Below are 12,113 nucleotides of genomic sequence, written 5' to 3'. Positions count from 1 at the left end.
GAGACAGTAACGTTTGATAGTTATAATTTCTATAACTGGTATAATATCTTGAGGTTCTACCTTTAAGATAAATAGAAATTATATATACTGAAAGATCTCATACCTGAATAACCACTACAACCAGTTAGTCTGGTCATGATACTTTTATGGAAGTACTATTGTGACGATGTTGATGTGTTTCACATCATACTAGAGTGATTAACCATGACTTGCTAAAAGTCTTGGATAATTATGAAACATATCAGATGTCTCATCAAGTAAAGCAGATATTCAATCAGAACACTAGAAATAGCTTCAAGTCTATTCAAGCATTGAATGAAAGAAAGTCTAAGTGATTATGCACTCATAGAGACTTATAGTTTAGTTAAGGGAAATATAGCATAAACCTAGAAATCAAGAAAGGACCAAATGATTAGTGTTGTTTCTTTCATGGAAGAAACTGGACACTAAAGGAGGAATTACTCCTCTCGTCTCCTCGAGCTAAAGAAGTTTAACTTGGACAAGACTTCAGATATCTATATGATATAACTATTTATTTTTCCATCATTCACTAAAGTATGTAATACTTCAAGTGACACTAATTATTGATATTATGTGCTAATGATTTGAAGAAATAATCAACTGATTACAAACGAATGATATTTCGTGCTGAAGATATAACAAGTTTTGTTATAGTCTTTATTTAACAATATATGTTTTGTACCTATTCTTATAGGGACATGTAACAGTTGTAATTCATGAATAAATGTAGATTTACTTATTGTTTAATGGATGTTCACATTCATGATATGAAACAATGTATTCTATGTTAAAGAATATTTTCTCATAATGTTATTTATGAAGTAAATCTATAATCTTTCATTAAATTAATAGTTCTGATCATAACACCTATATAACCAAATGATATTTGACTGTAACTTATCTATGTCATAATCATCATGACAATATAAATAAGAAATACATATGCCAGCTTCAAAAGGATGAAAATTTTGAAGGAAAATGATCTTGATTCATTTGATATATGTGAATCCTATTTATATGGGAAGATGATTCATAAGTGTCTTTGCGATATATGTGAATCCTATTAGTAGGTAAAGAACAAAAGACTTGACAAAGAGTTATACGTAAGTGATGTATGTAATCTTTTTCAAATCCATGAATAGATTTGGTGATAGATGTTTATTCAATTTCACTGACGACTTTTATACGTTATTGTTGAAACCTTTGATTTGCTTAAATTGTTTCATAGTGAAAATTAAAATATGACTTAATGAGATCATCATTAACCTTTCATTGTTATGAAGAAAATGATTTTTGTAAACCGAGTCTTATTGGAACATCTTAGGAGTTGTGGAACCGATTCACAACTCATTCCGAAAAAAACACTCACTTGTCATTAGTATGTTTCTTATGGCACAGTATTACTTGGTCCCTTGAATCTATCTTTTGATATTCAAGGTAGCCTTCGTATTCTGTAGTGGGATAGGGTCACCTAGCCACTAGTTGAATGTCTATTGTACAAGTTTTAAAGAGGATAAAACATAGACCTTGGAGTCTATTATATGATGTTTTAAAAGAACTATTTACTTTACACATTTTTAGAATTATGCTCACTGCAACAAATATATATTGAATATATATTTCTAACCAAACAAGTTGATTAGATACTTATATTAGATTGATGATGAAATGGTTTATCCTTATCTAAATGGTATAGAGTGTTAGAGCTTAAGTTATACAATAAGTTTAACCACTCTAGCATCTACTAACTGCATTTATGTAGAATATCCTAAATGATTGTTTAGGATGAAGTTTCTACTGATCCCACTAATTGTCATTCCATAAGACAATTGATTAGAAAGTGTTTTTTTTAAGTTGGAGCAATTTGGAACTTTAAGAGCTAAAGATCCATAAGATAAATGCATTATAGTTTGGAACTAGCAAGTTTTCAACTATTGTTAAATCTGCTCAATAGTTTATCAAAAACTAATAAAAAACATAGAGATGCATTCATGTATGATTATCAAGTATGGACTTGATTAATCTTCCTCCATATAGTTTGACTATAAAGAGTAAGTGAGTTTTCAAGGGAGAAAATATACATGATTGAAAATCTTCTCAGATTTAATCTAACATCTCAAAGTAAGAATCTTCTTTCTTATAAGATAAAAACATAGTGTGATTTGATTATAAAATAAGATGACTCTTGTGTTTTTCTACAAAGCTACTGGTGGTGCAGTAACATTCCTAATGTTATATGTATTCGACATATTAATTCATGGAATAAGGAACTATATAGATAAATCATGGCAACTTAAAGGATTAAGTAAAATTGCATTAATTGTCAAGGATACAAAAGAGCTTAAGATAAAGGACTCTGAGAGAGTTATCTTGTCAAAAACCACATGACATGATTTTAATCAAAATCCAAGTGCAAATGTTTTTAAACTAGATAACATGATTGTAGTCCATATGTTGCTGCAGTTGGAGAAATCATATATGGCATGATTAAGCATAAAGGCCAAATACGTCATATGCCTAGAGCATGGCGAATGATACCAGTATAATCCGAGAACAAGTCATTGTGTGACTTATAGGGAGTTCTACAGTACTTGTGAGAACTAGATAAATATTCATAGTATACGAAGTATTTGAAAGAAAGCTATGTTTAAAGTTGTTACACATCTGCTAAATTTTCAAATAGATTGAGATGACTCTCAGTCACAATAGGGCGTGTCCTCATTATGAATGAAGAGATAGTTACATTGATAGTGATTCCATGTAGATTTTAATTACTGTTACACATCAGGGTTAGAGTACCTCATAGTTAGGAGAACCACGTACAAAGATGCTTAATGTATAGTTCATTATGACTATGAGTAATCCCATTGCGTAAGTATTGGTATCTAAGTCATATTCAAGCATCTAATTCATTCTCAATACTTTTTTGTTATATATGATTTATATATAAAACTGAAAATGATTGTATACACAAAGTTTATACAAATCGAGTTCATCAAATCTACTAGACAAAACTCCATCATTAGCTAAATCATGAAAGTTAAGCTGGTGCTATAGGGCCTTGTCGATATAAGTAGATGTATTGATTAAAATTTAGTATTTGGATATTAGAACAACAAAGATAACATATATTTTAATGGGTTGAGATATTGAATATGAGTCATTCATTGAATAATTGTTGTGTTCTATATTAGCATGTTTAAATGCTTGAATCACTAGGTTATTCTAAATGTCCATAGTCGTTCATAGTTGTGGGAACATCAATGAGGTAAGACTAATATGATTGGATTGGTGGATTCTCATCGAGATGAGAACAGAAAGAGCTACTACCAACTTCATAGATACTTGATTAGGAGAATAAGTATCGGACTTGACCCACATCAAAACCACTTTATGGATCGTAGTCAAGAGTGATGTTTTCATCAAGGTTGTATCTTTGTATTCTTAGACTTGAGATACATATTTGGGACTTAAGGTGTAGAAACTTTTGGGTTTTGACATGATTTAACGTTGTTTCGTAAAAGGGCCGTCATAAGGGCCATTGTTGGTTATGGCATGAACTACATTGATGGGCATATGTAGTCGAGATGGGGTTTGTCCCTCTTATTTGTTGAGAGCTAGATATCTAAGGTCTTACCTAAAGTTGAACAGTAAATAAGATTGATAGAAATCCATATCTCATGTTTGACATCATGTCTGAGACAAAGGAATAATTGATACCACACCTTTAGTAATAGTTATAGCTTAGAGCTCCTGGAATTGGCTGTTGATTAGATGGCACCCTTCATATGTTGTTAGGGGTAGTAGCCTATTGCTAGACGTTAGCTACTGTCTATGTCAATCTATAATGAATCTTATGCAAGTGGAGATTGTTGAATCTATATGCCCAAGAATCATTATGGAGTGATAGTGCTAATAATATATGATCCTATAGGGTCACACCTTTATCAAGTTGGCACATTTTGTATATTGATTATTAATTTGATTATTAATAAATAATCTCGATTCTTGTATTTTAATTAGGAAATAATTATTGTTTTATGAAAATAATAATTATAAGAGAGTATAACTATTTCATACGGAATGAATTAATAAGTCATGCACAATATTTTGGACTAGTTGCATTCTTTTTACTTTTATCTAAAGACAAACTTTATATTTTATAAACTTGGAGTTTATAAAAAATAAAGAAACCTCCTATTTTCAAGAGGTATGGCCAAAAATATTAAAATATAAGGGTTGCTTTTCAACCTCCATGCTTTGTCTCCCATTCTTCTAAAGGCTAGAAATACTTTAGAGTATTTTTTAAAAAAATGCCTTACTTTGCATGGGCTATATAAGAGATGCGTGAGGCTTGCATTTTTGTGTGTGTGTAACACTTCTTCATCTTATCTTTTTCTCTCTAAAACTGTGGGCATGAAAAGGGCTTGGAGCTCTCATTCTTTTGAAGGTCATTCAAGTCTTTTGTGGTTCAAAGTGCTTATTTGAGTTAAGCACTTAAAGGCTTAAGATGTAATTTATACAAGAAGTAAATAGAATTCCAAGTGCCTTAATCTTGATGGTGGATACTTGTAGAGAGGATCATATTCTTTGATATTTAAGTCTTCATCTAACACCCCAAAACCAAGTGGGTTCAAAGGTTATCTCTAAAACATCCTACGGTTGTTTTTATCTCATTCTAACCTCTATAAATGGATCCATCATGGTTTGGTTTTGTTATGAACTAATGTTAGGTGCATTTCATGCATTCATTTTTGTAGTTTTAATCCATAAAAGTGCATTGCATTAAGGTTTAAACTCATGCATTTTGCATATTTTTCGGGATTTTTCATGATGCAATTCCATTCACACACTTTTGTGATATTTCAGGGACTTTTGAAGGAAGGATATTAGTTGAGGTGATGAATAAAAGATGTGGATGAATTTTGGGACCATTGGAGCATCAAGGAGGAAGTTAAAAACAAAATGAAGATTTTGACTTTACAGAGGTTTACACGGCCGTGTAAATGAAAGCCTTGAGGTTACACGGGCCGTGTAAACGTATATTCCACAACAGTGTATTTCGAAGGCCTGAAAGATTTGAGCATTCTACTTCTAGAGTTTACACAGTCGTGTAAATGGTCAGTGTTAGTTTACACGAGCCGTGTAAACGTGTCGTCAGTTTTAAAACAGTTTCATCCTTTTTAAAAGGGAGATGGCCAGTTCCAGAGGAAGTTAAGTCGTATTTTGGAAAAAGAGAAAGGATTTTTAGGAGATTTTGGAAGTTGATTAACATTTTGAAACACTTTAATTTGCATTTTGTAAGTCAAATTGAGGATTAAACTTGTTGAATTTGTAGTTTACTTAGACATGTGTGGCTGATTTCTTTATCATTTCTAATTCTGAATTCTTAAGTATTTGTTGTTAGGTTGTAATGACACTTGACTTATGTTTAACATATAGTAATCTTTGATTTAATCTTAATTATGTGTTTGATTGGTTTTGTTTATTCACTTGATCAATGAATTAGGGTTCTTATCAATCTAGTTAATCAAATTATAAAATTTGTATACGTTTAATGATTTGGTGTTAGTGACATGCACTTGATTGGTTGTATTTATATCAAAATAAGTATAATCAAAGATTAAATGTTCATAATCCCAAGCTTAAGAGGAATGTTGAACATTGTTGGTAATTGTTGCAAGAACTCAATGTCATTTAATGATTTGATGCAAGAACCTATTTGAATTAAATCAATTAAATGAAGTTTTATTTAAAGAACATGTTTTGAATAAAACACTTTTGTCAACTTAGGTATTAGAATTTATTGATATCTAAATTATCAACCTAGATTAAACATGATTCAGAACTATATTATATCTTTCAACATAATACATATATAACTATCAGAATCAGAAATGTATTTCTTTTTCTGAATTTTGTTTTCAATCTTATTTCTTTATGAATTTCAATTTTAGTTTAAACATAATCCCCCATTTTAATATTGTTTGTATAATGTGTGAGAATATAGCTAAGTAAGAAGTCATGTATTCCTGTGGACCGACCCTGCTTACTCTATACTATCTTTAGTGTATGAAGAAGAAGTGATATGAGTTTTATTGTTATCATTTTATCCCATTATTTGTTGGTTTGACAACCAAACAAATTGGCGTCGTTGTCGGGGATATGATAGAACTAACTGTTTATGCCAAGATCTTTTTGCACAGGTACACCTTTACCAATTGATTTGGAGATAGAGAAATCTACAAAACAAAGAAGGAAGCAAGCCAAACTTTTAAAGAAAAAACAATCTGGAGCTTCTTCATCAAATCTATCAACCACATCTTCACCAACATCCAAAAGTACCGCCCCACCATCTTCACCTACTCCTACCATGGCAGACAACCATGGAGGAAACCAAAATCCTCCAAACCCACCACTTGAACAAACCTTTAGACAATGGGCCACTCAATATGTCACCGAACAAACTTTGTGCATCAATTACCCTATAGCAATAAACTTTGAACTCAAGTCTGGACTTATCCATTTGTTACCTTCATTTCATGGTCTTGATAATGAAGACCCACATAAATTCCTTAAGGAATTTCATGTTGTCTGTGTGGGTATGAAGCCACATGAAGTTACAGAATATCAAATCAAGTTTAGGGCATTCCCCTTTTCTTTACAAGATCCAGCCAAGGAATGGTTATATGACTTACCACCGGGGTCGGTCACAACATGGAATGAACTTGCAAGGATGCTTTTGGACAAATATTTTCCAGAAATAAGAGCTTCATTTTTACGTAGATAAATTATCGGTATCAAGCAACAAAAGAGAGAAGCCTTGCATACTTACTGGAAATGGTTCAAGAAATTGTGTTCAAGATGTCCAAGACATGGGATTTCAGAGTGTCAGTTGTTGCAATATTTTTGTGAGGGAATGACATCTTGGGATAGGAGATTACCCAATGCATCAAGTGGTGGATCAATAGCTGATAAGACTCCAACATAAATCAGAGCTCTTATCAAGAACATGGCAGAAGAGTCCAAGCATACAATTCAAGAAGAAGAATGGTATAGTGATGCACCAAGAGGAGTGAAAGAAATTTCTACCCCGAAAACTGTAAGTCAACTTTCTGAGTTGACTAAAGTAGTGATGATGCTTGCAAAGGACAAGGGTGTGCAACCACCAACAATTAGACCTTGTTGTATTTGTACACAAGTTGGACACCCCACTAACATGTGCCTAATGTTACAAGAAGATGTAGAGCCAGTTCAAGGTATAGGATTTTCAAGTCAACAACAAGGAAACTTTCAGCCAAGAAGCAATCCAAATTGGCATCAACCCAATGCCAATTGTAACGTCCGCAGATCCGGGCTAGTCAATTTAGAGGCAATAGGGGTCGAAAATGACTTTTCAACAAAAGATTATTTAGAATAAATAGTCTTAACCAAGTTTTAGAATATGTCACAAGGTTTCCGTACATATAAAGAACGCTGAAATCCGAGTTATAACGAAGAAGTTATGGCCCGCCGAAGTTTTACGGCAAAACCAGCACGGCACCGGGAGACGTAAATAGTGAATTTACGATAGAAGACTTTGTAGCCTTAGAAATCTAAACAAAAGTCGTAGAATATGTTAAACTAAGAACATCGATAAAAATAACGCCTAAATCTGACTTCGTATGAAGAAGTTATGATTTTTCTAAGATTCGGCTTAGCAGTGCACGGCCCGAAACTCGAATTTTAGTTCGAGCGGTTTTTGGCTTACGCAACCTAAATGAGAGTTGAAGGTCTCATTAATAGGAACTCAATGGTAAAAAGATAGACAAAAACGGAGTCCGGATGAAGGAGTTATGAACTCTTCGCGGTCATTTAACAGTCTAAACGCCTCCTACTGTTAAATTTGAGATCGGTCGAGAATTAGCTGACGGAGTCTAAACGAAAGTTGTAGATCTTGATTTTACCTACGCGTGGATATAAATAACATCGAAAACAGAGCTCGTATGCAAAAGTTATGATTTTTCTAAGTTTGAAGGCTGATACGCGATAGGGGGTGACGTGGCACCACCAGAATTGGACACGTGGCACCACCAGAAGGCCACCACATGGACCAACTCGACGAGTCATGACTCAGACTCGACGAGTCCATCAGATTCCTCCCCTATAAATAGAGGTACCGGGTTCCCTCATTCTTCACACCTTCCTAAACTATTCTTTCTCTCTCTAGACTCTCTCTCTAGCCCCCTAACCCCCCTAAAAGCCTAGGTAAACCCCCTAGCACCCGAAGGAAGCCCTGAGGCTCCCGGAGTCCCGAGAAAAGAGCCTTTCGGCTTGGGAAACGCTGCTCCAGCGAACCCCGGTTTTGCGAAAAACCCGCTGTAAGTGAGCTACGCCTACGCTAGTTTTAATATAGCGTCTAATTAATTATAGTAACATTATTAGGACCCGAAAATAATTATTTGGGCTATTATCATGAGTTATATTGAGTGTTATTTAACGCTTATATAATAATAATAATAGTCAGACTATTAATTTGTCGCGGTTATCGTTAAACTAAACCCTAGTGGTATCGGTACTAGGTTTTATCGAAGGAATATCGTTTTGAGAGTATCGAAGCGCTGTCCGAGTGCTGAGTCACCACCTACTCAGGTGAGTGCATAGTCCCTTTCATCTTACACATAGATATGAAGTATTTTATATAAACTACGTGCTATGTGTGCATATTATCTGAATACTTGTTGTCTATGCTGGATGAACGTTTTATACATGTTTTAAAGGATTTAAACTGTATACGTATTTTATATATACGAATATGTTGGGTATGATGATGGGTAGCTGAATGATGAGAGATAGAAGATGATGTGAGTATACATTGGCAGCTATAGACTTAGTGCCTATGGGACAAACACCGGTAGCTATGGACTTAGTACCTGTTAGACGTTGGTAGCTATGGATTTAGTACCTGTTGGGAATTGGTAGCTATGGACTTAGTACCTATTAGTTAGATGCTGGTAGCTAAGGATTTAGTACCTGTAGGAATTGGTAGCTATGGACTTAGTACCTGTTGAACATTGGTAGCTATGGACTTATTACCTATTAGATAAAGACTGGTAGCTATGGATTTAGTACCCGATGAATAGACTATAGCAGCTATGGAATTAGTGCTTTATGAACGAACATCGGCAGCTATGGATTTAGTGCCAGTCCTATAACCCTGGAAGTAAGGGACTTTGGAATAAACGAATGCAGGACAGATGACTCTTAGGAGTAAAGAAGATAACGGGGATGGGTAATTGGGTTAATTGTTTGATGATTGAACATAACAATTATATTATTGTGGGTTGAAAACCCTATGTACTCACCAGGTTTCCCAACCTGACCCACTCAGTTTATTTACATCACAGGTAGCGATATGAAGTGACATTACACTGAGAGATTTAAAGAGATGTAGATCACTAGTGTAAATAATTGTAAGTTTTGTTTATGCTTATGTTTCAAAGCAAGTTCCTATTGAAGCAAAAGTCAATCCTCCTCCATTTCCTACAAGATTAAGCAAGTCAAAGTGTGAAAGGGAAGACAATGAAATCATGGAGATGTTCAGAAAGGTTGAGGTAAATATTCCTCTTATTGATGCCATCAAACAAGTCCCTATGTATGCTAAATTCCTTAAGGAATTATGCACATCCAAGAAAAGATTCAAAGGGAATGAAACTGTCAAAGTAGGTGAGAATGTATTTGCAGTGTTACAAAAAAGATTACCTAAAAAATGTAAGGATCCGGGTGTTTTCACGATTCCTTACAAGTTAGGTAATCTTCATGTTCCATGAGCTATGCTATACCTTAGAGATTCTATTAATGTTTTTCCATGTTCTATTTTCAAAACATTAAATATTGGCACATTGAAGAAGATCGGGTAACCATTCAATTGGCTGATAGATCTTTAATACATCCAAAAGGTGTGCTAGAAGATGTGTTAGTCCAAGTGAAAGAGTTAGTATTTCCAGCAGATTTTTATGTCCTTGGCATGGATGATGATGACTCACCAAATTTGAGCTCAATTCTTCTAGGAAGACACTTTTTGAAAACAGCCCGGGCAAAAATTGATGTTTATGATGGTACATTATCCATGGAATTTGATGGAGAGGTGATAAATTTCAATATATATGATGCTATGAGATATCCAAGTGATGTTTCATCTTTGAATTTTGCGGATGTCAATGAACCATTAACAGAAGAGTGTTTTGATTTGTCTAATCGTGATGTGTTAGCTCTGATTTTAGACATGAATCTTCAAAAGGGAAGAGTGGAAAAAACCTACCAAGAAATTTAAAATTGATGAAGAGATTTTGGAAGTTGTATCTTGCATGGATGAAAAGAAGAAAATGAGGTTTGATGTTCCAAAGCTGAAATTACCAATGTCTAATGAGAAACTTGTTCCTTCTATTGTGTAGGCACTGGAATTGGAACTCAAAACTTTACCCGAGCATCTCAAGTACGCGTATCATGGAGAGAAAGAGACTTTACCAATGATCATCTCCACAAAGTTATTAACAAAAGAAGAAGAAGAGCTTCTCACCACCTTAAAATAGTATAAGGAAGCTATTGGGTGGACTATATTCGACATCAAAGGGTTAAGTCCTTCAGTTTGCATGCACAAAATCCTTATGGAGGAAGATTACAAGCCTTCCCAAGAAGCTCAAAGGCGTTTGAACCCTCCAATGATGGAGGTTGTGAAAAAGAGATTTTAAAGTTTTTGAATGCGGGGATGATCTATCCTATATCCAATAGTAAGTGGGTAAGTCCAATCCAAGTTGTACCCAAGAAGACAGATATTACTATTACAAGAAATGACCAAGGTGAATTAGTCCCCACCTGTGTGCAAAACGGGTGGAGAGCTTGCATTGATTATAGAAGACTCAATTCCTAAACCCGAAAAGACCATTTCCCACTTCCCTTCATTGATCAAATTTTGGAAAGATTAGCGGAAAAAAGGACCCTATTGTTTCTTGGATGGGTATTCCGGTTTTCATCAAACACCCGTAACCCATTGCACCCGAGGATCAAGAGAAAACCACTCACATGTCCCTTCGGAACATTTTCATATAGAAGGATGCCTTTTGGACTTTGCAATGCTCCTACCACTTTTCAAAGGTGCATGGTAAGTATTTTTTCGGAGTATGGTGAGGAGATCATTGAAGTTTTTATGGACGATTTCACAGTTTATGGTAATTCTTTTCATGAATGTTTGGCCAATTTGAAAAAGATTTTGCAAAGATATATTGAGACCAACCTTGTTTTGAATTATGAAAAATGTCATTTTATGGTTGATAAAGGTCTCATACTTGGTCATGTTGTGTCTTCTAAGGGGTTAGAGATAGACAAAGCAAAAAATTGATGTCATCAAGTCTTTACCTTATCCCACTTGTGTTCATGAGGTACGCTCATTTCTTGGTCATGCAGGTTTTTATAGAAGATTCATTAAAGATTTTTTCCAAGATATCCCGTCCCATGTGTGAGCTTCTACAAAAAGATTTAGAATTTGAATTTTCCAAAGAATTCAAGCAAGTTTTTGATTAGTTAAAGGAGTTGTTGATCTCAGCACCAATTCTTCAATCGCCGGATTGGAGTTTGCCTTTTGAAATCATGTGTGATGCTAGCAATCATACAGTTGGTACAGTGTTGGGGCAAAGAAAAGGCTGAGTTCCTCATGCCATTTATTATGCTTCAAAAACACTTGATAGTGTACAAGCTAATTACACAACAACTGAGAAAGAATTACTATCTATTGTATTTGCTTTAGAGAAATTTAGTTAATATTTGTTAGGTTCTAAAGTGATTGATTATTCTGATCATGCAGCTATTAGGTACCTATTTACAAAGAAGGATTCGAAGCCTAGACTTATTCGATGGGTATTACTCTTACAAGAGTTTGATATTTAAATCAAGGACAATAGCAGAAAGTCAAACCTTATAGCTGATCATCTTAGCCGGATTGTTTCTCCCGATGACTCGACTCCCATTCAAGATGCATTTCCCGATGAGAATTTATTTTCAGCAAAAGTTGCCCCATGGTATTCCAATATTGTGAACTACATCGTCACAAATCAATT

The 12,113-nt window shown here is 34.3% G+C and overlaps 2 protein-coding genes across 2 annotated transcripts; both read left to right on the top strand.

Annotated features, from left to right (window-relative positions):
* The first annotated feature begins 6,394 nt into the window (after positions 1-6,394).
* LOC145010005 (uncharacterized) lies at positions 6,395-6,811 on the top strand. The gene has a single exon (XM_078968605.1). The coding sequence runs from the start codon at positions 6,395-6,397 to the stop codon at positions 6,809-6,811; it is 417 nt and encodes a 138-aa protein (XP_078824731.1).
* A 222-nt stretch (positions 6,812-7,033) lies between these two features.
* On the top strand, positions 7,034-10,592 carry LOC145010004 (uncharacterized). Its single transcript, XM_078968604.1, has 4 exons — positions 7,034-7,123; positions 9,504-9,810; positions 9,909-10,306; positions 10,455-10,592. The coding sequence occupies exons 1-4, from the start codon at positions 7,034-7,036 to the stop codon at positions 10,590-10,592; spliced, it is 933 nt and encodes a 310-aa protein (XP_078824730.1).
* The last annotated feature ends 1,521 nt before the right edge of the window (positions 10,593-12,113 follow it).

Source organism: Lactuca saligna, chromosome 8, assembly GCF_052625555.1.
Source record: "Lactuca saligna cultivar CGN05327 chromosome 8, ASM5262555v1, whole genome shotgun sequence".
NCBI lineage: Eukaryota > Viridiplantae > Streptophyta > Magnoliopsida > Asterales > Asteraceae > Lactuca > Lactuca saligna.
This window is presented reverse-complemented; position numbering and strand designations above follow the sequence as displayed.

Bases quoted from the DNA above. Each gene is read 5' to 3' on its own strand.
- LOC145010004 (XM_078968604.1), top strand. From the start codon at position 7,034: ATGGCAGAAGAGTCCAAGCATACAATTCAAGAAGAAGAATGGTATAGT. The intron at 9,811-9,908 runs GTAATCTTCATG...GGCACATTGAAG, and splicing joins CACGATTCCTTACAAGTTAG to AAGATCGGGTAACCATTCAA. The intron at 10,307-10,454 runs GTGGAAAAAACC...TCTATTGTGTAG, and splicing joins TGAATCTTCAAAAGGGAAGA to GCACTGGAATTGGAACTCAA.
- LOC145010005 (XM_078968605.1), top strand. From the start codon at position 6,395: ATGGCAGACAACCATGGAGGAAACCAAAATCCTCCAAACCCACCACTT.